This window comes from Parasteatoda tepidariorum, chromosome 9 (genome assembly GCF_982258835.1).
Source record: "Parasteatoda tepidariorum strain Cologne lab strain chromosome 9, Ptep-v5.0, whole genome shotgun sequence".
NCBI classification, from domain to species: Eukaryota; Metazoa; Arthropoda; class Arachnida; order Araneae; family Theridiidae; genus Parasteatoda; species Parasteatoda tepidariorum.
The window spans coordinates 86,091,009-86,116,319 of record NC_141763.1 but is presented as its reverse complement, the minus strand read 5'-3'; the positions used below and the strand labels follow the sequence as shown (position 1 = coordinate 86,116,319).

The 25,311-nt window shown below is 30.2% G+C and overlaps 1 protein-coding gene across 2 annotated transcripts in view; it reads right to left on the bottom strand.

Annotated features, from left to right (window-relative positions):
• The window catches only part of LOC107449764 (nephrin), a 236,626-nt gene that overhangs the window by 56,043 nt on the left and 155,272 nt on the right, over nt 1–25,311 (bottom strand). For both annotated transcript variants that reach the window (XM_043038973.3, XM_087152286.1), the window contains exons 3-4: nt 16,002–16,123; nt 213–270 (exon numbers count right to left, since the gene is read on the bottom strand). In XM_043038973.3, coding sequence (XP_042894907.2) covers nt 213–270; nt 16,002–16,123 — 180 coding nt within the window. The remainder of the gene's footprint in view (nt 1–212; nt 271–16,001; nt 16,124–25,311) is intronic.

The following is a 25,311-nucleotide window of genomic DNA, read 5'->3' as shown; positions in this document are numbered from 1 at the left end:
TTTTAGAACAGTATTTCTTTTATATCAATTGTATTTACTGTATTTTCTTAGCCATATTTATAAATAATAGTTCTTAAAAAAATATTCAACTTTTAGTTAATATTTTTCGTACTTATGTATTAAATATCCAACTATATAATATACTCTTTACGATTTAAAATTAACTTAACTTTACAAATATGTTCATAATAATAATTAAGGTTTATACTCACCAATTACATTTACTTTAGCCTGGGCTCTTATTGGTTGATTGTTTGGTGCCGGACCAACCTATAAAAAGTAAAATAACTTAGAAAAGTTTATATTTTTCATACTAATGTGTGGATACTTTAACCTTCACGTCATTAATCAAACTATTTATGTATCACAAATTATCGGTTAGGAAATTTTTTCTGCGAAGTGTCAAATAAATGAACTTTGGTTGTTAACGTTACACAAATGCAACACTAATATTCCATTGACGACGCTCTGGAGTTCATTCATAATGACGATCGAAAGATAACACCGGCGCATGCGCATTATACACTTAGAAATTTTAAATCACATGGTAATCGGGTGAAAAATATTACAGAACTCCCATGCTAGAAAGAGATGACATACTAGTGGGTATTTATTTTTTTAGAATATCTTTAAAATCCCTTTTGTCCAAAATAATTTTATCTTGTGTCAAGATGAATGACAAAAATAACAAAATACAGCTCAAGGATTAATATATCTCCAAAATGATACTTTTATTTTTGATAGTCTTAACGATTAATATTCTCTTGTAAAATTTGCAGTATTACTTTAAGCCCTTTGGATATTTTCATATATCTTTACGTTACTTGTAAATTTAATCTTGATATTTTTTTATCTCGCATTAATAATTGATTCCAAAGTTTATTGTGAAATCGGTTTAAATAAACAAATAAACAAACCTTAGAAATTCTTTATTTAAATTTTGGTCGCTTTACTTTGGAATATTGCAGTATTATTATGTGTTTCTACCTTAATCATAAAACTCATTGTATCGAAAGAGTTCAATATAATAATCTACGTTTTCTTCATTTTGAAACAAATAAGCAATATCATGATGATCTTCGTGTTTCGCCTTTCAGGATAGTTTTTATGTCTCATCATTTTAATGTCGTGGAATCTTATTATTTTTATGTGAAATTCTTAATAATGAAATTTATTACTTGAATGTTTTAAATATGATTCATTTTCTATATAAAAAAAAGTCAATATATGAAATAAAAAACTATTTTAAACCCTTTATTGGAAGATAATGACATTTTTTTCCTGATTATTAACGGACATACTAAAAAACTTAATATTTTTAAATTTTTAAAGATGTTTTTAAAAATAATTATTTTTAAATGTTTTATTGCTGCAATGAAGTTTATTTTTCTCTCATGGCATACACCGCTTAAGCTGCAATTTTTTAGTTTGTAATGTATGTTTTGTCTTTCAAGGGAAACAAAATGAAAAAAGTTAAAAATTATTTTTCATGTCATTATGTAAATAAATAGTTATATCTAGACTTAATAGGAATACATTTAAGTTATAATAGGAGGAAAATTAGTTATTGCTGCACACTTATGTGCAGCAAGAACTAATATAAAAAACATAATTTGTTCTTCTCAGAATTTATACTTTGAGTAGAATATTTTTTCATAGATAGCGTTGAGAGTCATAAACTTCCAAACTGAAACTATAAATTTTCACTAGACAATTACAAGAAAATCCATTGAACACATTTTCTGTAATTTTTTCAAGAAAGGAAAATTAAAGAGTGGTATTTGTAAAATATCTGTAATCTTAAATCCGACGCAATCATAATTCATAATCCGAGAATGAAATTTTTACGTATCAAAATGCAACGAAAAAAAATGGTAAATATAATAATTACAGCGCCATCTTTCGGAAGTTTTTGAACTGAAACTAGGAATTTTGAGAAAAAAAATAATCTATGCTTTAATGCATAGATTTGCAGAGAGTATTACTACTTTTTTTTATTTCAACTATTTTCCATTATTAAAATGCGAAATGAATCCTTTACGAAAAAAAAAAAGTTGTATTAAAAATAACGCATAAAAATCACAAATAGTGGAATTTTTTATTATTAAAACTTATGCTCGTTTCTGCGTCACATATGCATACCTTCATCATGATGTAATTCAAGAAAGGTTGCATCATAAAATATAGATAAACATTCAGTTTAAAAACAGAGATGATGTAATGCGATAGAGTTTACATATCTCTATAGAGATAAATATTCAGTTAAATTAACAACATTTAATAGACAGAGAGTGTAAGAAAATTTAAAAATATTATGATTTAGCTATAAAGTTTCTGCTTTAACTTTTGCTTTGATTCTCTAAACATTTCTGAACAGAAGGCCGTAGGTAGATTTTTCTTCCCTTTTTATCATTAATTAATGCATTTCATTCGTTGATCTGGATTTCTGGGTGGATTTCCACATCATCAAAAATTTATGTAATAAAACCTCTCAATGTTAAATGATGTTGCTGCTATACTCTTTTTTTAAAATATTTGACAATAATAATTATTTTTTTTAATTTTCTAATGCTGTCAACTTAATGCCTTTATCTCTAACTGTACAGAGTGCAAAATGCAAAATGCAAAAAGAAAGAAAAAAAAAAAAAACAGGCATACATTAAACTGTTGATCAAATGATCAGATTTTTACATTCTGGGACTCAATCTTATACGTGCAAAGTGCAGACGATAATTAATTAGTGCAGACGATATTTCAAGTTGCGAAATCAGGAACAAAACATACATTTCTCTGAACAAATAAACATTTTTTCGATGGCTTCGGATTTCTGATCCTCGAGATCTAGGGAGTAGCTGCATTCTAGAAAATAGAGTCCCAATTGCTTGGTCAGGAAAGCTGCTCAAAGTTTGGAATGTTTATTTTACTTTTTGTGAATATAACCATATATCCAGAGCTTTTTAATAGAATTGAATAAATTTTTGAACACAATTATAAAATTCATTTACTCAAAGTTACAAAACATAACAATGCATCCAGACAAAATATAACTTTTAAACGGCAAAATACAATTAGTGAAAAACTAGAAATAAAGCTTTAAAAAATTGTATTTTAAAAATTCAATTGCTCAGGAACTATTCCACAAGTTTTGTATAATTTTAAATAAAACTATATTCTTTAATAATGTAAAAAACAAAATACCATACACTTCAAAATATTTTCGACTATTATTCTATAAAATAATTTCAGAAAATAACAACTATGTATTGAAAGTTACTTTTGTAGGTAATTATCTTTGGATAAACAGATTTTATAATTGTGTGCAGCTCTCTTAAAACGTTTTCGAGATTTACCTTAATGCACAAAATAAATTTAAATTAAGTGCTCCATACTTTGGGCCACTTAACTGATCAAACTGTTGTGCACATGTTTCCCAGATTACGGCTACTCTCTACATTTTGGTGTCATTACAGAAATCCAATTGCGTGGTTAAAAAGGAATGTTTATTCAGTAGAAGTATGATTTTGTGTCTGATTTCGTAACTTAAAATATCGTCTGCACTACTTAATTAGCATAATTGAGGTTACCCCCTCGAACAATTAAGAATGAATCCTAGAGCGTGAAGATCCAATCATTAGATCGAAAGTTTTTCAGGGTGGTTAGAGTTTTTTTTTCGCACTGTACATTTAGTGGTGCAGTGTGACGTAACCTCTATTGCATTACATCTTTCCTATCATTCTTTTCATTCATTCCGCCATTATCATTTATCATCTAATCATTCCCGCCATTTATCCTGCTGATGTTAAATTCATGTCAAAGGAAAACAAAACAAGCATAAGTTTTATTAAACATTTGTTTGATTAAATCTACATATTATGCGATTTTTACACATTTTTTTTTAAAGGAAAGTCGGTTTCCCAGTAATTTTGAAATACGTCAGTCTAAATTGGAAAAACCTGCATATTTACGCTTTGGAAAAGGTAAAGGAAACAAAAAATATCCCAAATCAAAAGAGTACGTCTAAAATAATGAAACTGTAGTTTCAAAAACATTCAGTTTTTTTTTTTCAAAGTCCCACTAGATAGAAATAAATTTAAAAGAAGTAGCTTGAAGCGCTAAACTTGATTGTGCTCAAGTATTTGAATTCTTTATTTTTCCACGTTTAGTCGTGCTTTAAATTTCTGTTTCAGAAGCATATATTTTTCAGCAATGCTAGATTTGCGCATAAATTTACCCACTCTTTTTCCGAGAAAAATACGCAGGTGGTACTTAATAGAGTAAACTATGATATAAAAAACGAAACTAAACAGAAATTTTCTTTTTCGGAAATGCGCATCAGAAAGAAAAAGAATTTAAATTCCTCTTCCGATCACTGAAAAATTGCTTTTTATATAATGTAATTTAAATTTATTTTGAAACCCATCCAGTTCTTTTAGAATATTTTATTGATTTCTTTTGGCTTAGTCTTATTGAATATTTATTTTTTCTCTGTAAATTTAAAGGTAGACTTTAATAGAGCAAGTATTTTTTTGAAAAGATCTTTCTTATTGAAAATAAGCATTTCTAGTAAATAAGTTTCGTTAGTTGAAATAAAAACAGTTCTTAAAGTGCGTCGTCTAGTTTAGGAAAAGTTCAAAATAATTAAACTTGAGTTTGAACTGACTTTGATGAAGTGCTTTAAATTACAGGAAATATTTGGGGGAAAAAGCGTTCAATTTCTCTTAGGTGTATTTTTCTGTTTATATTTTATTGATGAATTGAGAACAAAAAATATATATATATATATTTTCAATTCCGGAAAAATTCGTTAAAAATAAAATTTTCAAGGAAAATAGGGGTATTAAGAATTGTAATTCAAAACATGCATAGCTGAATAATGATCTTGTGCATATTTTAATTTGTTTTATTTACAAATATATTTTTTATTATTTTTGCATAAATTTATTATTTGTGATGCATTCTCGTAAGATATTTTTTAAGTTGATTGTAATTGTTGCTGTTTCGAGCTTAATTTACCGTTGGATAAACTAAAATTATTTTAGACTAAATGTTTCGTTCCTATTTTTATACAGTGAGTAAGCTGGTCTCAAGAGTTGCTCCGTGGAACTCTTGGGTTCCGTGAAAGTATCGCAAAATCTCCAAGAGTTATGAGTTTTTAAACAATTTTTTTTTCCAATCTCAGGCACTGAATTTGAATCTTTTGCCTATATGCCAGAATTGTTGCTCATTTCACGTTACCCAGTGGGCACCTGTGAATCAAAGTCACGGAGGCGAGCAACATTGCCCACGCCACACTGCCACAAACCCGTTTATAGTACCACACATCATACACACAACAGAGGACAGCACAAAGAGAGGGAGAAACATCCATGCCCAGAGCGGGATTCGAACCCGCAGAATATGGCTTCGCAGTCAGGCACGCTAACCGCTCGGCCACCTGGCCGGCGTTTTTAAACAATAATAGCTTTATTTAAATCAAATCAATAACAATTAAGACAGATAAATTTTTTGTTGAATTCATGCGAACACTTGATCTTGTCTGATTCGGGTATGGGAGCATCAAATCTGAAATAAGTTTTGCTCCGAAAGTAACAGCTTTTTTTGAATGACACTTTTAGTTTTTTTTTTTTTTGAGATATACTAGTTAGAAAACGCTATATACAACATACGTTTCGCACAATAACTTCTCTATTATGAACTGTTCAGAAGCAAGCGGGAAAACAATTTAAAATACAGAGGTGCCCCTAGAGGCGTATAACATTTACAAGGATATATATGACAATTATGAATAACTAAGGCTGTGCAAATGTTGCGACAAACTTCTAGAGGAGTTAGGGCAATCATCAGAATTAAAATTGCATTGAAACTCATGCTCAGAAATGTCCGTACAGAAATGCGTTCACGGTTAAAGACGTTTCTCTATTATAACTGTTCCTAAGATCACGAAAAAAAAAGCAATTTATATTCTGGATGCCCTATAGCCGTTTGACGACATTTCCGGATATGGGTTCCTATGTAATTTTAGTTCTGATGATGCGCCCTAACTTCCCTAGAAGTTTGTAAAAACATTCAAGTAATTCGTTTGAAACTTGTACGTTTACGCTTTCACGCACGTTTACTTGTACATCAGATACGTCTAACGTTTTAAGCTTGTAATTATCGACAGAACATAGATTAAAATGCCATCAATAATTTTGCGTTGAGAGACAAACCGATTTCAGATTTAAAATAGGTGATACGAGAATATCTAAAATCTATTAAAACATCTCATGCAGCAGAAAAAAAATTCCCCAATGTAATCCGTGATTTATTTTTCACTTCGGTTGCTTGTATGATATTACAAGAAAGTAAACTAATATGCCAATAAAAAAGCATCGAAATTGAACAAAAAATTTTATCATAACATATTGAATAAATTGTAAAATAGAGCGAATTGTCTCATAGAGCGTTTCACCTCAAAGCAAAATAAAATACGAATTAATTTCCTCTGATAAACTATCCACCAAATTCATAACAGTTCTTTCTTGAATGGCATAAATCCACTTAATTTGCTAATTTTCAGATTCTACTTTCACCAAGAACAAATTCATAGTTTAAAATATTTTATTCTTCATTTTAAACATTTTCAAAACAATTCAAACCAATTTTTTGTTGGTAAATTCACAGTGGTCAATTCTTTTTCCCTTCAAACAGAAGCTCTATCAGTTAAAGTTCCATAGACAAACGTCACTTTGGTAATATAGGTCATTTAATGTTCCAAAATTGGAAAACCGCTGCAGTACACTAAAATTTAACGAGAATTTTGATTTTTTCGGGCATCCTAACCCCATAAAAATGCAAGTCATTCTTCGTCAAAAACAGCAGGAAATTACATTATTATATTTTCCTTCGTATTGCGTACGAATAATTGTGAATGTAAACTGTACCATTACAATTCTTGTTCTTTTTCTTTCTATTATATCGAATAAATTACTAATATTCTATCATATTAGGTAGGTGCGCGTAAAACGTCAGTATTAAGTGAATACATAAAGCTGCATATCAATTCACAAAAGCTTTTCAATTAATCAGAATATATGCGTTTGCTTCTGCACATTCCCCACTGACATTTCAAGGCATGGATTATTTTATTAAAAATTTCTGATCTTTGGATTCAATAAACTTTGATATAGAATTGTTTGGAATGTTTTCATTTCCATAGCGCGTGAAAATTGTTCCATTTGTGAAAAATAAGTATAAGTCAGATCCGTAAAGTAAGGTTTTTAAATAAATTTTTTTAATAGATTTGTTTTGAACAAATGAAATTGTGCTTTAAGAAGGCGTTTCATTCAATTGTTTACTTAACATTTGTATCTTTTTGGTGTGATTCTTTTTCAAATTTATAATGATATTTATTTGTGGTAAAAGTTTTTTTCTTGTCTTTTCATTAAAGCGCCTCGGGGCACTGTTAGTTTTGGTTAACTCCACTAACAACAGAAAGGCTCCTGTGTGTTTGCAGGCAGTGTGTCCCCTGATGAAGTACTGTTCTGCAAGCACACATTTATATATTATATTTTATTTTTAAGTATTTTTAATTATTAAGAATTAATGTCTTATTTCTAGTTTATCTAATACAAATTTGGTTTCAGCTGTCTTGTGAGCCTTTCCAATTTGAATTAATAAAGTAAAGTTTCAGAGTGTTTATTTTCCTTTTAGTTATCATTATAGACCTAGTAAATTGTATTGATTTTGTGAATGAATTTTAAATAGTCATTCATCTTTTGTGATAGTAAACAATAATACAAAGCTAATCACCATAACATGAGGAATGAAACAAGAGAACTATCTCTAAGAAATCAGAATCTATTTACTAAAACAACAATTTACTTGATTGCTTATAGGTATTTATTATTTTTCTTTCGTTGTACCGAAACATCATATATATCCTGATGCTGAACATCTGATTCGAAAATGATAGGATGGGAGTTTGTTTTAGCTTGTTCCCGTTTTCTTCCGAAATGTGTATGTTGTACATAAATGATTAGTTTGTGTACTTCTGATATAAAACAGCATTTTATTGGTCTACGTTATAAATAATTTTGACACATAAGCAATGATTCGATTTTATTTAATCGTAGCATTAAGCTCTGACCTCAAGTTTAACATTTGATTATAATACGAAGGGATCATGAAACAAAATACCCCGATTGATTACTTTATTTAATTATATTTTTATTAATTCGCTATCATGTTTGTAAGGATAGTATTGTTTCTGCAAGTGTAGTATAGTGTTCGTAAGAGTAGTATAGTATCTGTATGGGAAGTATCTTGTCTCCAGGGTTGTATCGTATCGTTAAGTCTATCGTATAGGATAATATAGTGTCTTTAAGGATAATATAGTGTCTTTAAGGGTAGTATCGTGTCTTTAAGAGTAGTATCGTGTCTCTAAGGGTAGTATCGTGTCTATAAAGGTAGTATCGTGTCTGAAAGGGTAATATGGTGTCTGTGAGAATGGCATGGCATCTGTAAGGGTTATATAGTGTCTGTAAGAGTCATATCGTGTCTATAAGGGCAATAACGTGTCTGAAAGGGTAGTATAGTATCTGTAAAGGAAGTATCGTGTCCTTAAGAGTAGTATCGTGTCTGTAAGGGTAGTATCGCGTCTGAAAGGGTAATATGGTGTCTGTGAGAATGGCATGGCATCTGTAAGGGTTATATAGTGTCTGTAAGAGTCATATCGTGTCTATAAGGGCAATAACGTGTCTGAAAGGGTAGTATAGTATCTGTAAAGGAAGTATCGTGTCTTTAAGAGTAGTATCGTGTCTGTAAGGGTAATATCGTGTCTGTGAGAATAGTACAGTATCTGTAAGGCTAGTATAGTGTCTGTGAGGATAGTATAGTGTCTGTGAGGGTAGAATAGTATCTGTAAGGAAAGCATCGTCTTTAAGGGTAATATCGTGACAGTGAAGATAGTATATTGTCTGTCAGTGTAGTATCATGCCTGTAAGAACTTTGCCCCAAAATATTTACTGGAGTGCATAACCCGATGACGTTTCAATTGTTTTTTAACGATTGCAAGAAAAGTTTGTCACTAATTAAAATTCCGATGAAATTCTGATGATAAAATCTAATTTGTGGGACACAAATTTTCTGAATATTCAACTAGGAATTTTATTACTTAGATAATTTCAATTAAAAGGAGATCTCAATTTAATTATCTAAACAGAAAATTAAATTATGACTTATATGTCCCCAAGCATCACACAAATCGATGCAAAAGTATGTACTTACATTTTCTCAGATATGAAAATTCAATAATATTCTTTAATTAGTTAAACTGTATGAACTAATATATTTTCAGTTTTTTTTTCAATAAAATTGAACGTCACCTACTCCTAGCTGTCATAATAATATAAATGAAAAAGTAAAGTGCTGCAAGTTTCAACTTTTCTCACCTATTGCCAAATTCTCTAAGCTTTTCATTAACTGACAGCACTTTCTGCAGATAGTCGGTTTATCGGTTATATTTTTTATTAATTATATTATAGTTATACTATATTATGTAGTTAATTTATCATAATATTATTAAGTTAGTTAAAAATGAAAAGAAAATCTTACGTTTAGAAACGTTAGGATAAAAGTAGAAATTTTAAGGTATTTTTTAAAATTTTAGAAAATTTAAGCATTTTAAGAGGATTTTGGCCCCTGAATTTAGAGTTTTAAGGCCTTATAAGTTTAATAGGTTTTTTCATTACTGACTACTAAAAAATCACATTTTTTTCTGTATGGAATTTATAGCAAATATACTCTTTTTACAAATAATAGTTCTTAACCATAAACTGGAGTGTTGACTGATAATCTATTATATATAATACTCTTACGTGGCTCCCAAATTTTGGCTGTATTTCTTTTCCACCGGTGGCAACGTTTGCTTTGTTTTGAAAACACCAAAGCATTCTGCCTTTTAATGATGTGTTTCTGATCTAATATATATAATTCTCTTACGTGGCTCCCAAATTTTGGCTGAAGTACTTTGTACAACTAAATAAGATTCTTTTCACAACAGTTAAATATTTACTTTATTTTCTTCATTCATATAGAAAACAGTCGGCAAAGAATTCTGTTAGGTTAAAAAACATTTCGCTGAAAAAATAACGAATCCTAAAAGAAATAAAAATAAAAAATTTAAAAAATAAAATTGCTATTGCCAGCCATAGAATTTTTTGAAAGTTAACTTAGCAACATAAATCAAAATGACATAGAAGCGCAACTAGATCAAAATTATGATACCTGAGCGCTTGACGTAACACATCATTCAATTCTAAAGTAAGGCTCCTATACTATCAGAGCTGACCTATCAAGCAATATTGGAGCAAAAAAGTTCGCAAGTTAACGTTATGTTAGTATTGTGCTTATGTTAGCTCTTTGGAGCAAAAATAGATGATGAGTCGGCCTGTCTAATTCAGGGGCTCTATTCTAAAGGTGTTGTATCGCCAAATGCCCAAATTAACAATTGTGTTCTTAAAGAAATTCTATAAAATGTTTTAAATAAACAACCTACTTCTACAACTGCTTCTTGAAGAACTTGGCTCACTGATTAAAAATATTGTTTTAATTTTACAGTACTAACTTTACTTCTACTTTCATTATTGCTATGACCCTCTTTCATTACATTTTACAACTTCATGCTAAATTTGAGGACTTTAAGTTGTTTTGTGGTTGAATACTGACATTTAGAAATGTGTACATAAAAAAAATAATATTTAAAGGTTAAGAGTTGCCCCAGAAAAATTTGAATTGTTGACATTGAACTTAACAATGGAAACAATCGTTTTTGTGAAAAATTGAATTGTATTGTTGACATCAAAACTAAAAATACTGTGCTTCAACTTAACAATACTACCTTAATTTATACTTTAGAATTGCCTCGGAGAAATTTGAATTGTTAGCAATGACTTAAACAAAAAGTTTTATTTTGACTGACAAATACTATATTATAATTTTAACTTTTTCTATGACTATACTCATTTTATTACTCTTTTCTTTGTTTTTTATACATTTTATTTATTTGTGGTAAAATAAAAAACTTATAGTTGTTCTGCTTCTGAACACTGATGAAAACACAAAATGATGGGCTTTATCAACAATCAAAAATCTAAACATTTATTTTACAAATTCCATATTATTAAGGTGGCGCCCAGAGAATTAAAAATACAAAATTATCTTCATCAAAGCCGATGCTTTACATCCGGCGTTCAGTGGCAGACTACTATTTCATATTGTTTTACAACACATGGCTTTAGCCCTCTGGTGGGAAAGACTTTAAAACAAAACTTACAACAGTTACTTTTCACAACAACTGAAATTTAGAATAGTGTGATTAAGAAAAATATGTGAACTGTTTGCAATTTCAAATTAATATTGAAATGTACAGGTTTAGAATTTTCTACAGTGAAAAGTTTTCGGAACTTCAGTATTCAAAAAAGTATACAAAAACTAGACGTTAAGAACGTATCCAATGAACGAGCAAAGCGAGCATTGGATTGCGAAGCATTCTGAAATGAACTGTGAAAGCAGTTTCGGGGGTTGGTGAGCGGCAGCGAGCAGGGGGCGAAGCCTCCTAGTATTACAAATTTCACTATGGTGATTAATTGCAACTGATCATATGGTGGTGTCTACTCACGAGGTTGTGCATGACATGTTATCGTTACAGCTGTAAGACTTGGGATTGTATTACGCTGAATCAATATTAGAATCAGATTTTAAAATACCCGCAATTGACGCCACGCGTATGTATCGAATCTGATTGGCCGGTCCACTAATGACTAAGTTTGCAAGTATGCAATTTTATACTGAGCTCTACACACAGAATTTTTTTGCCAAAAAGTATTTATTTTTTACCACTTTCCGACTAGCTAGTTAGCTCGAAACTTCAATTGGTGCTCTGCGCTTGATGATAGTGAAAGCTAAATTTGTTTCTGAAATCCTGCAGGAAAAATGTATCACTAATCGAAATTTTAACTAATATCTCCAATATGCAAGGAAAATAATCTAAAGTAAATGATAATTATTTTTTAAAACTATGTTTTCAAGTCAACTAAAAAATGAGAGATTGTTTTCTTTTTTAAATCTTCGTTTGATCTTAAAAAAATCTTTGTTTTATCCAGCAAAGAATGTGAAATATATGAGTTTCGAACGCTGACATAACCTTCGATCAAAAGATATCTCGCACATCTTTCGAAAGTGGCCCTACGAGTTTTGTTTTAGGTTTGAAAAAACAATTTTTTTCCAGTTTTGGTCTGCTTAAAAAGTATAGTTTTCAAAACTTCATTATTACAAATGGTATTTTTATTCACGCGAATATTGGGTAGTTTTTAACTGGCTCAAATCCGCAAAACCTTGTTTGCAGATTTATAAATCAATAGATTGTTGTTTAATTAACGATTTTTAAGATCCAAATTTGATGACTGTGTTGAAAACTAAATTATAAAGTTTACTGAATTGATGATTAAAAACAAATTAATCGTGATACCATGGATAATACTTACGACATCCGTTAAGTTAAGGATAATACAAGGATAAAAATGTGGATATACAATAAAAAAAAGGTAGATAATGGTGTCACATATTTTCTTCCCTTTTGAGCATCAAATCTGAGATTTATTATGATACTCATAGTGTCACTTTAGTTTATGCCTATTGATCATGGAAGCTTATACATATCTTAGTTTAGGCTCATACATCCTAGAGGACAAGTATTGTCAGAAACAACGATATATATAAAAATAGCCTAAATCCATCGACTTTACAACTGAGTGGATGGATAAAGAGCTTTCTGAGATAAACTACTACACATGTGTACGATACGACTACACGAAAAAACTACACGAAGAAATAAAAACCGGTAAAAATTATCGATACTGTTATTAATGACATTTCTGGTTTCAAAAAAATACAATTTAGATTAATTAAACTAAAATATGCGGAATTTATATAATTTATTGGGTAATTTTTTTCCATTCATGTGGCTACAGTGTACCAAAATTCTAGTTTTCAAAATTATAGTTCTGCAACTTTTGTCAGGGCAAACAATTTATCATTGTAATAACTTTACATACTTTGTGTTCTTTATTTTCAAAAAAGCATTTCAGCTTGATTTTTTGAAGAAAAAAGAAAAAGAAGTTAGTATGATTCAAATTAATTCCAATTAAGTTACTTTTGTTATCCTTCCGGCTGAATTCCACGCATTTAGAAACAATTATGAAACTGAAAAGTAAATTAAAATGAATAAATGGTTCGTATGCCGTGCTCTAAGATATCATGAAAAAATTATCAAATTATACCAAATTTTATCTTATTTACTATAAAACCTATAGTAGAAAGACTATTTATATGGTAAACAAAACCATGTTTTATTGTTAATTTTACCAAAATCATTACCAAAAAAGCTCGGAAAAAATTAGCGAGATATTGGTGTTCCCACACAGACAAAAACAGGGTAAAGTTTACCATATTCAGGTAATTATGATTATGCTTTTTTCTGTCTGTGTGGAAGTGGTCATTCTGCATCAAAAAATCTCTATAGCTTTAAATAAGTCAGTCTGACGCGAAAGTAAAAAATAAACCAAGCACATATTTTTCTTGTAAAAGAACGATAACTTTTAATTCCAGACATATTCATTTCTTTAAAAATTAGATTGTTTCTTTCATTCTTAGATGCTTTACTTTTAATAAAAAATATTCGAAGCTAACTGGTGCGAATTACCAAAAACGTAGTGAAATAAAAACACACTACTATTTTCTATCGCAATCTATGTTAAGAACAAAAGAAAAGTTATCATAAAACTTAGTTAGGGGATTCACGTTCATGCCATTTAATTAAGCTTACTTTGTGGACTAAACCGTGATGAAAAGAACAAGGTTTATTTTTCGAATCAACTAACAGGAATATAAGGAAAAGTGAGAATTTACTAGACCAAGAACAGAGCTAATGGACTTTGTACAGGATCATATATAGTACTGAAAGGAAAGCGAAAAACATACGAAACATTGTTTCCTTATTCCTACAAAAATAATAATAATAATAATAAAAAACATCATATTATCATTATTATATTATATATATATAATCCCAATTTTAACTCTCGAGTAAATCTTTGATTTAATGCGAAAATCTTAATTAACTTCCAAAATTATATTTTATTGAATTTGTTCTGGAGAAAAACATCTCACTCTTCATAAAAATTTCGTCCCCCTTGAATCCTTAAAAAATTGGCAAAAGTGCAATTAAGAGTAACAATAATTTTTTAAGCAAGAAATACAAGCAAAAAATGTGCAACAATAAAGAGTTATAGCGAATGTTGCATGTTAGTCATTAATTGCAGGACTTGTCATTATACCATGTTCCTGTCATTAATTGCAGGACTTGTCATTATGCCATGTTTCTGTCATTAATTGCAGGGCTACAGCAACGAATGTAAGAAGGAGAAGAAGTCCAGCTCTTCGAATACGTAACTAACACTGTGGTACGGTGTGGTATGCGCTATACTAGAAAAATAAGTTAGAGGATGTGCAACATACTCAGATTCAGCAGAGCCTCATATGCACTAATACGCAACGTGACAGTCAGAAGGTACATCACGTGTGAACCGGTTGCTTGACAACTCTACAATTAGGTTAGGTTTAGGTTAGGTTAGGTTCCGCCGTTTTATTCTTTCTTTCTATGCCAAAATGTGTTAGGTTCCGCCATTTTATTCTTTCTTTCTATGCCAAATGTTTCTATGCAAATGAATCCAACATGAATAGGCCCTAAGATTTCTTTCCTTTATACACAGAGAGCACACCAAACCTTGGAGGACTGGTTAACATTAGGTCTATGGAAGTTAGTCTTCTTCCCTTCTGCATATTTTTTGATTACATCATGGGAACTGATAAACAAATAAAACATAATAATCATTGTTATGACTAACAGGAAATGCGGTTATAATTGCGCAATTGAATATATTCTACTGTTTATCTAGCTTGAACTGACTTCATGGGCGTTGTTAGCACTTTCTTTACGAGATTAAACACTCTCAAGTTGGGACTGGGGTAAACTACTAGGGACTATATTTCGATTCGAGTCGGCTGGAGAAACACTTTACAAGCATGATTTCCTCATTTTCACTTATTGCTATAGCAGCGGCATCCCTTGACCATATGGCAGGCATGGAGTTGACTACTGCATGGTTAATTGAAGCAACTTTTTTTGATAACTACAATAATCATTTTGACTCAAAAATGATTGAATAAACACCTAAATAACGAAGGCTTGCCATTCATGAATTAAGTGTACAAAAATGGTAAAATTTTTTTAGCTGCAATTAATGAATTTTGAGAACCTTTCAAATAAGAGACATAAAGCTAGAGTGAATTTCAATCGTTGGAATAAATCTATAAACTATAAACATTATTCGTTTCTTTTTGGCATTTTTTTGCTGGTTTTTTTATTAAATTGAAGTGAAAAAAATGTAATAAATGAATTGAAAGCAAAATTTTTTTGCTATAATAAATATGTCCGGAATTAAATTAGCTGGATGTGTGATTTGTCATTATTTCAAAAGAATTATATTTATTGAAGCGCTGGCTGGGTGGCGCAGTTGGTTTGTCGTCGGCCTTCTGAGCCCAAGTCTGCGGGTTCGATCCCCGGCCCAGACACCAGATTTTCGGGATGCAGAAAATCATCAGCGTCCATGTCGTATGATTATGCGGCATGTAAAAGTTCGCAGAAGTGTCTTATTGGCTCTTGGCATTTCCGGCAAAATTAAATTCCTAGTGCACTTTAGCATCCAAATAGAGTCCCGGTGCTGCCATCTAGTGTGGCAGAAGCTAGACGTCCATGGCCAACGGTATATCACCCATTGTGGTGGTCCTGAAAGAGTGGATACCACTTCTGGAGAACGCACTTGCTCAACGGGAAGACTGATCGTGCAGCTCATAGGAAATAAAAAAAAATATTTATTGAAACTAAGAAAACACAATCTTACTTGGCATTGGTATTCTCCTTCATCATCCATCTGAACATTAGAAATACGAAAGTTATAAATTCCATTTTTGGCATCGATCATCATGCTATAGCGTAGATATCCTGGTATTCTAGGATCAAAACCTGAAATTAAATTTTAAAAAAAATTATAAAATAAGCTAAGGTAGGGAAAATGTCTAAGATAAAAAATTACAATGTATAAGATTATAAGAAAGAAACAAAGTCTAAGATAAGATGAATCTCTAAAAAAATTAGGAAAATTCTCTAAAATAGCAACAAAAAATAGCTCTGATAATAATATCGTTGGGCATTTATACTATTAACTGAACCAAAGTAGCGTTAAAATTTCTGGACAAAAGAAACTATTGTTGTATATTTATTATTGCATTGACATTTTTCATGAAAAAGAGAATTTATTAACAACAGAATAATTGATAATTGAAAACAAAATGTACGGTATTCAAATTATTTATTTGATGTTTTTCCGTTGTCATGGCAATAGTTTGTTGTACGTTCAAGCGTCCAAAATTCTACAGTTCTTAGTCATTACATTTAGTAAAAATACAAGTAAAAAATTAACATGAAGAAAGGTTTTCACTTTATTTTTAAGTTTTGTATTATTACTGAATGTGTAAAATGAGTAAAATATAAAACACTAAGTTCGTAAAATGTAAAATACTGAGTGCGTAAAATTTGAAGAATCACGATAAAATAACCTGACTGCCCTTCAAAATATATCATCCATTTTATCATTTATCCTTTAATGTTACAGATCTGATGGCTATGTCTTTACCAAAATGAATGGCAGTAGATCTTATAATCTGTTTAAACTTTTATGGTTTAATAAAAATATGGTTGATAGGAGCCAGATGACTGTTGATTAGCTCTTTTCTTAGTACATTTACAAATTATTATAGAAGGAAAGGGACGTGAATTATCTTTTCAAATTTAATCTACCCCTTGCCTCTCCCTCCCGTCAAAATCACGAGGTGAGATTTCGTCTCCTACTTCTCGTGCCCCTGGTATTTTCTAGCTAGAGCGTTCAAAGAAAACGCACCGAAAAGATTTAAATATATTCATCCTTAGGCCGACCTGGTGGCCGAGTGGTTAGCGTGCCTGACTGCGGAGCCGCTGGTTGCGGGTTCGAATCCTTCTCAGGGCATGGATGTTTCTTTCTCTCTCTGTGTGTGTTTTAAGTCCTTTCCCCTTTGTGTGTGATTGTGTGAATGTGACAACGCCCTATAAATGGATTGTGGTTGTGTGGCGTGGGCGACGCTGCTCCACCGCCGTGGCTTCGCCACAGGTGCCCACTGGGTAACGAGAAGAGAGTAGCAGTTCTGGTAGTTCTGTGGCCAATGAGACAACCCCCAAGTGTCAGCCATTAAAAAATCTTTCCTAGTGCCCAAAAATTTATATTTCGTATTTTACACACTAGATGGCTGCACCAGACTATTTTTAATGTAACTGGAGATATTTAGTTTGTTTTAAACTAGATCTGAGCACTATGCAAATGTATGTATTTGTAATATGTATTATGTACTATTAGAGAGCTCAGTTACTTATGCTTGTCGTGAATGAACTTAAAACACATACCAAAATCACACACCTTTGTTAACTTAGAGACACATACTAAAACAATAATTAAAGTTAAATACTTAAATTTTTTGTTTCATTTATTATTGTTTTTTGCCATTACCGGTTAAGGGAATTAATCTTACAGTTATTAGATTAAACGAAACACATTTTTAATAGTTCAACCCAGCAAAATAAAGATGCCTGAAGGCAACACACGATTATATGTTCGATAGAAAATATATATTGCTTTTCATATTTAAAGAAAAAAAAAACATCTAATTGACACCAAATTGAATTTGGTGTTTTCAAATAGGTTTTTTTTGTATCTATAGAACTTTCTAAATTATTTTGCAAAATTTTATTTTATCTAGATGCGTTTTTATATAAAATGTAGCACTACAAAAATTAAATTTTTACGTTCATCTGAGAAAAAAAAATTTTTTTTTTTCGCTGGAATGATATGAACAGGAAAAGACAATTCTTCATTATTCTGTTTCAAAGATGAAATACAAACTTATAAAATTCAATTTTTAGAGCAAACACTTTAGAAAGTAATTGAGTTTCAGATTTTTTGAAATCGAAAAAAAAAATTCTCGCATCCAGAACAAAAGTTTATAAAATCAATTCATATCACTATATTACGGCACAAAGAATAGCTTCATAAAAAAATTCAATCCGACGTTTATTGCTTCGAAGCTGAGGATTTGAAGCTATATTTCTTTCTAATAAAACAGGAAGAAAAAGAAAATTCCAATTTTTTCATTCATGTATGTAAAATCTTTAAAAAGTTCAATAAATAAAATTGATTTGATTTGAGGGAAACGATTTCTTTCTTAACGAAAATAAATTTATTTTCTTTATCTTTAGGCTCATAAATTCATGAAGTTCTTTAATAAATGTCAGAAACTTGACGCCTGTATACTTTTATAATGATAATTGAAATTTTTGTAGTAATAAATATTTAAATAATACTAGGGAGCTATCTTTCTCTACTCGCTTTTACTCGCCAACCCTTAAACTGCTTTCGCAGTTTCTTTTAGTCAGCTTTGCAATTCGCTGGCTTACTATTGGTGAGTAAAATATTGTTGTTTTGTGTGTCTTTGCAATATACCACACAGGGAGTCCTGACGGCTCTTGGGATAGAGCGCTAGCCTCCCAATAAGATGACCCGGCTTCGATCCCAGTGATGGCTGGTAGATAGGAATTCCGCACCCGGCTCTCACCGACCACAGCGCCGAAGAAAAGTATCCGTAGTATATATTTGTATCCCGATATATAGTTGTAGACGGAGCGTGGGTTAAAGTCCCCTTGCCGTTAAGCTGACAGTGGGAGGTTCTCGTGGTCATTCTCTCCATGTAACGCAAATGCGTGTTAGTTCCATAAAAAAGTCCCTCATGATGGCAAATTTCTCCTAATACTTGATCAAGGAATTCTTTTGTCTTCTGGATTGGGGTCAAATTAACAAGGTTATGGAGTTGAACATTGGTGGTCTTAAACTCAGAAATGGGTCGGCTGCTCATTGACGGTTATGAAATATAAAAAAATACCACACAAAAAGAGCCTCTTAGGTATCTTAGCAGATCTTTCATAACTCAAAATGTCACTTACACTAATTAGTCATGCATCCAACTGAACTTGAACTTGACGGAAAATATTCCACAAGCCCCACTGTGACTATATCCACTCTGTATGCTTTCTACTCCAGACTAATCGCTGGCGACAGTGAGAATCCGTGAACGAAACATCTTTGACAGACCTACGAGCATATAAATCAATATACCCGAAAAGTCTTTTATCATTTACAACAGCTGAGTGAATTTTGAATTTCCGGCTATCAGTGTGCAATTCCATAGCCTTGTAATTTTGAATCAAATACTCTTAGTTCAACTTAACCATACCTCTCAGTTTTGAACACTCTTAGTTCAAACATTGAGCAAACTGACTATCTAGGAGGAACTAGCCCTCGAGAACTTTTTTTGTGGAACTAAATTGCATTTCCGATGAATTCTATGAACATCTCTTATGGTTGGCCCAAAAGCAAGGGAATTTCGCTGGAACCCATAATCATTCTACTACAGAGGAAATTTTACATTAGCACTGTGGTTGGTGCGAGCTAGGAGTAGAATTCACATTGACCAGCCAGCAATGGGTCTCGAATCCCGGCCTTCTCATTAAAAGGCAAGAACTCTTTTCACAGAGCCAACGCTGCTTCAAGTTAAAATTATAAATACTTTTTATTTATACACTTGCTTATAATGTGTAAAGCAGCTTTAAAATTACATTAAAATATCTGTTTATTTCCTACGTCCGCCTATTCAATGAGATTCTAACTTTCTGCAAAATTTTAAAGAACCATTTTGTTTCTTTGGCTACGTGTACAGCTTCAAATGATTTACGGATGTAATTTATTATATTTCTTTTAAAAACTCACATTTTTCATGCGATAAATGTAACCGCCCAATTGAATAAAATGTCAAGATATGTAACAATAATAAATTTATCTTTCGTGGAGAAATATATTCTTCGGTTTATTTTTGTTTCGCGACGATAGCCTGGAATTTATACATATATCCCTTAATGGACATTTATATTTATCTTTAAGCTTTCGTTGAATAAAATGAACAAATAAATAAAAACCCACAAATTTTCAATAGAACAAAAAAACATTGGAAAACTGACAATATTTTGCTCTTATGTTTATTTCAGCGGAAAAGTCTCATAAAGACTTTCAGATTTTGCTTTTTTCATTTTTTTTTCTTCTGTGGGGATCATTAAACCTATTTTTTTTTTAAAAAGTTATTTTCTTTCAAAAGGCTTTTTTCGATTAATACTTCAGTATGATTGTAGATGAAGAATTCAAGTTACAGATCAGAAACGTGTATACATTATGCGTGCTTCTGTATAGCACGGAGGGTAAGCAGGGGCACGTGTAAACCTTATGCAAACCCAAAAATAAAATTGAAAAATAATAGTATTGTCCTCAAACATTTGGTCAAAATCTCTAAATCTAAAGAAACTAACTAAATGTAAAGAAAATTTCGAATTCTAAAGCCACGCTAATAAAGTACTAACTTTTTAATAATTATTTACCAATAAATATTTCAATTTAATATTATATTGTATTTAATTGGCTAAAATTCGAAATTTTTACTTTTGTTCTATTTATTTATTTTTTTAAAAATCTCAACTACGCAAACGAAACTGAAAAAGAAATGAACTATCTGCAGAAAAATCTCGTAATCAGAGGCGATAAATAATGTTTTTTTTTCCTCTTTTTTTGTATTTTTTTAATTTATTGGAAGTAGCATGCATAGTTCCTTTTTAGATAATAGCAATCTTCCTAAAAATGTTAGCCGTCCCCAGTTGATACTAAAGAGAATATTTGGTAAAGATCAAAGCGAATGTATATGATTTAGAACCCAGTTTTAAAATTATTTCAAAGTAATCTCGTTTTTAATAGCTAATTTCTTTTTAAGTGAAGAAAAATCTAAATATTATTCAAATCTACCAAACCACTATCGAGAAAACAAAGACTGAAAATATCGAAACTAGTTTAAAAATTTAAATTAGGTTTTAACAATTATTTTCTTTTAGCTTTTTATATGGCAATTAAACAGGTTAATTCTTAACTTTATGCATTCCTTAACTGATTAGTCAAGCTTCGAACATACCAAACTGCAAATTTAAGATTAAATTGCAAAGGATTAAACATATTTTGAATTCTACATTAAAAAAATTTCCTTCATTTATCATGAAACAAAAATACATAAAACCTAAAACGATTTCCGACACTAAAGCTCAAAACGAAACAAAAAAACATTTGAAAGTAAATTTATTCATTACGTTAACTAGTTTAAACAATATACGGTTTAAGTTAAAAACCCAATTATGGCAAGAAATTATTTTTAAAAAACTTTTCAAAGTCACTGAAGGTATAATCCAGTAAAGACGCGTCCAAACTTGTTTCTTTATCATCATTCGCTATTCCAAACGTAGACTTGGCGATATAAAAAGACAAACATGCGTTTCGCTAATTAATTCTTAATGCAGTCTTTGTGAGTATTCCTGATAGTTGACTTTTTTTTCAAAAGGAAAACAAAGAAATTAATGATGATATTCTTTAAAGTTACGAAGACGTGGTGATGATGATAAGCTTGTCAAGAAGAGTTCTTAAAGATAGATGATTATTCGAAAACAAGTAAAACTTTGAGGAATGAAAGAGATAACGCTTTTCACATTTTGTTCGGAAGGATGACGAGCTTTTAATAGTTTTTTTTTTTTATTAGACTCGTGACTTTCAAATGCATGATGCTTGAAAATAATTTAAACCGTTTTGGCTCATGTTAATACAATTTTAAGACATGGTTTCCAAATATAAAAAAAATATGCTAAAATATGGGAATTTTCATACTTTTAGTTAAGAGATAAATAACTGTATTTTATATTTTACGTACATATTTTTTTCTAAAAAAAAAATATTTTATCATTTTCGTCTGTAACGCAGTGTGTATTTTTACTTTACAGGTTTAAGTATTTTATCTTTAAGTAGGTCTTTAATTTTACAATAAATTTGAATTATGACGATAAATTTGAAAGAAGAATTAAACAAATGTATCATCTAAAAGCAAGCTAAATATAAAGAAATAAAAGAAGTAAAATGATAAGTCACATAGGGAAGTAATATGATAAGAAGCACTTTTTTCCAAATAAGAGTTCAAATTTCCCTCAACTCTTCTTTAGTATTTTTTCCAGACGGATATTTCACTCTGACTTCTAGAATTTCTTCAATATACTAATTTATTTTCAATTCTTTTTTAACACTTATCTGTATATTCTTATTAATTTTCGGTTTTATAAAACATTAAGAAAGTATTCTTACAAGTGTGCGTTAATCAATGGCTTTTGGTAAATATTCTTATTAAATAAAGTACTATCCTATTAATTTCGGCTCATAAGAAATTAGAAAAGTATGTTAAAAATTCCAGAGTGTCTAGTTTAAAAATGATTTTTTGGTGCATGTTCCTCTGAAACTACGTATTATTGTATTAATATTTAAGTCCATAAAATATTAGGGAAGGAACAAAAACAAGAATCACGAGTGTTAATTTTCGGTTTTATAAAACATTAAGAAAGTATTCGTACAGGTACAGGTGTGTTACTCAATGGCTTTTGATAAATATTCTAAATCAATAAAGTACTATCCTTTTAATTTCGGCTCATAAAAAATTAGAAAAGTATGCTAAAAATTCCTGAGTGTCTAGTTTAAAAATGATTTTTTGGTGCATGTTCTTCTGAAACTACATATTATCGTATTAATATTTAAGTCCATAAAATATTAGGGAAGGATTAAAAAAATCACGAGTATTAAATTCATCAATGGCTTTTGTTATTCGAATGAGTGAAGACAATACAATAAAAAAGATACTGCTTCTTAGACCCACTGGTACAAGAAAGCGGGGGAGGTCGCTGTTGAGATGGGCTGACTCAGTGGAGTCTAATTTTCTTGCAATTAATGAAAACAATTGGAGATCAAGGATAAATCGGAAGTCGTCATGGAGAAATCTTCAGAGGAAGGCATTGGCTCACATTGGGCTGTCTGGCCAACTATGATGATAAAATAAGATACTTATTATCGTAAAAAATAAGAAAAAGTCATGAGTGTCCAACACATCAGTGATTTTTTGAGCATATGCTTTTTAAATTATGTATTATCGTTTCATATATTATCTTATTTTACAGAATATCGTTCGTTTATTTCAAAAGAATAAAAAAAAATTTAATTTCTGAATTGTAAAAATTTTAACATTTTGGACGGAACTGCTAGTCTATTCTTTTGTAAAAAATTCATTTTTTGAGTAATTATATATTTTTTTTCAATTGCAGAAAACTTTAACAAACTTTAAGTGTTGCGATAGTTAGTTTTCTGAGTCAATTCAAGATATTCTTTAGCTTAGAACAAATGTTATTGGGTTTAAATGTTCACTAAAATGTTCACAGAAATTTAGAAAAAAATTCTTAAAAATTCATGGGTGACAAATTCATCAATAGTTTTTTTGTTAAAATATCAATTGTTTAAATATTCTTTATAAATCACGTAATATCCTATTATTTGCTGCTCATAAGATTTACGAAAAATTTCTTCAGAATTCATGACTGTCCAATTTATCAATGATTTTTTCATGAAGCGCATTAATCTTTAATTATACATTATGGTATTAATTTCACTCCATATACATTTAGAAAAATATTTTTAAAAAATCAGGACTGTCAAATCATTATTGGTAGGTTTTTCACTTATGTTTCTTAAATTAGGCATTATCATATTAATTTCAGCTCATAAAACGTAAACATAAAAAGTTTCTTAAAAATTCAGGAGTGTCAAATTTATCAGTGATTCTTTTGAATTGTATATTTCGTAAACTATGCAGACATTTATTTTCATGCTTATAAAAAGTAATTAGAATAAAAGTAACACATGAACCCGAAAATAATTATTCAACACTAATGATTGTCTTGAACTAACTCAGAAAATTAACTGTATTAAAACACTTTAAGCTCTGTAATTAAAAGAAATTTAATAACTAAAAAAAAGCATTTTTTACAAGAAAATAAAGTAGCAATTCCGTTTAAACTGTTACATTTTTTACAACTCTGAAACTAATATTTTTATTCTTCTAAAATTAACGAACGGCATTCTGCAACAAAAAAAAAAAAAAATAAAAATGAAATAAAATAAAATAAAATCCGGAAATTTAAAGAACTCTTCTGGACAAAATATTCATTGAAGTATGACAGAAACAACTCATGTAATATTAATAACAGCAGGTAAAACAACGAAGAGAAAGCAATTTCCGAAATATTTCGTGTAATTTGTTTTGTCCTTACATACTCTTAATTACTTACAATATCTTAATTGTCATCTCACTAATTTCCACTCATTAACTCAATTGTAACACAAATTATGTTATAAAAAAATTAAGCGAGATATTTACCTTTAAAAGTGAGTTGTAAGATAAATCATAACTAACTGTAGTTTGCTTTAAAGACGAGAGACCACTTTTTTTTCAAAGAGCATACGATATTTTGCTCTTTTTTTAAGCTTGAAAGATACATAGAATTCAAATGAGTAAGGGTATTTTTAGTGAAACATTTGAAATAAATGTCGTTCTGGGACTTACAAAAGTGTTAATTTATTAAAAGCATAACGCGTTTTATGAAGCTTTAAACTTTTGAAAACCACTTTAATATTTAACAGCATCGAAAATTAAGCATAACAACTGAAATATATTTGTTTTGGTGAAACAGAATAATTTTCTCTTTTTATAGATTCCACCTGAAAAACGTAGTTCTTTATATCATTTTATTGTTTTATTAACGCCTAACTACTTTGTTTAAGTCAAGAGTTTGCCTGTGTATTGAATTGTAATTAAGAGTATGTAAGGACAAAACAAATCACTCGAAATATTTCAGAAATTGCTTTCTTTTCGTTGTTTTACTTGCAGTTTTTAATATTACATGAGTTCTTTCTGCAATGAATATTTTTAATTTTTTACAACCGTCGTTGAACAGACGACCCAATTTTGTTTTTACGACTACTAAGGTTCAACTCCGTAGACTTGTAATTTTGAACCTAAGGCAGAAGAAAACGGTCGTGTCTTGGGAGAAAGTTTACCTTCGTAGAGGACTTTCTTATGGAACTTGCCAGCAATTGCGTTATATGGAGAGGAAGAACATGA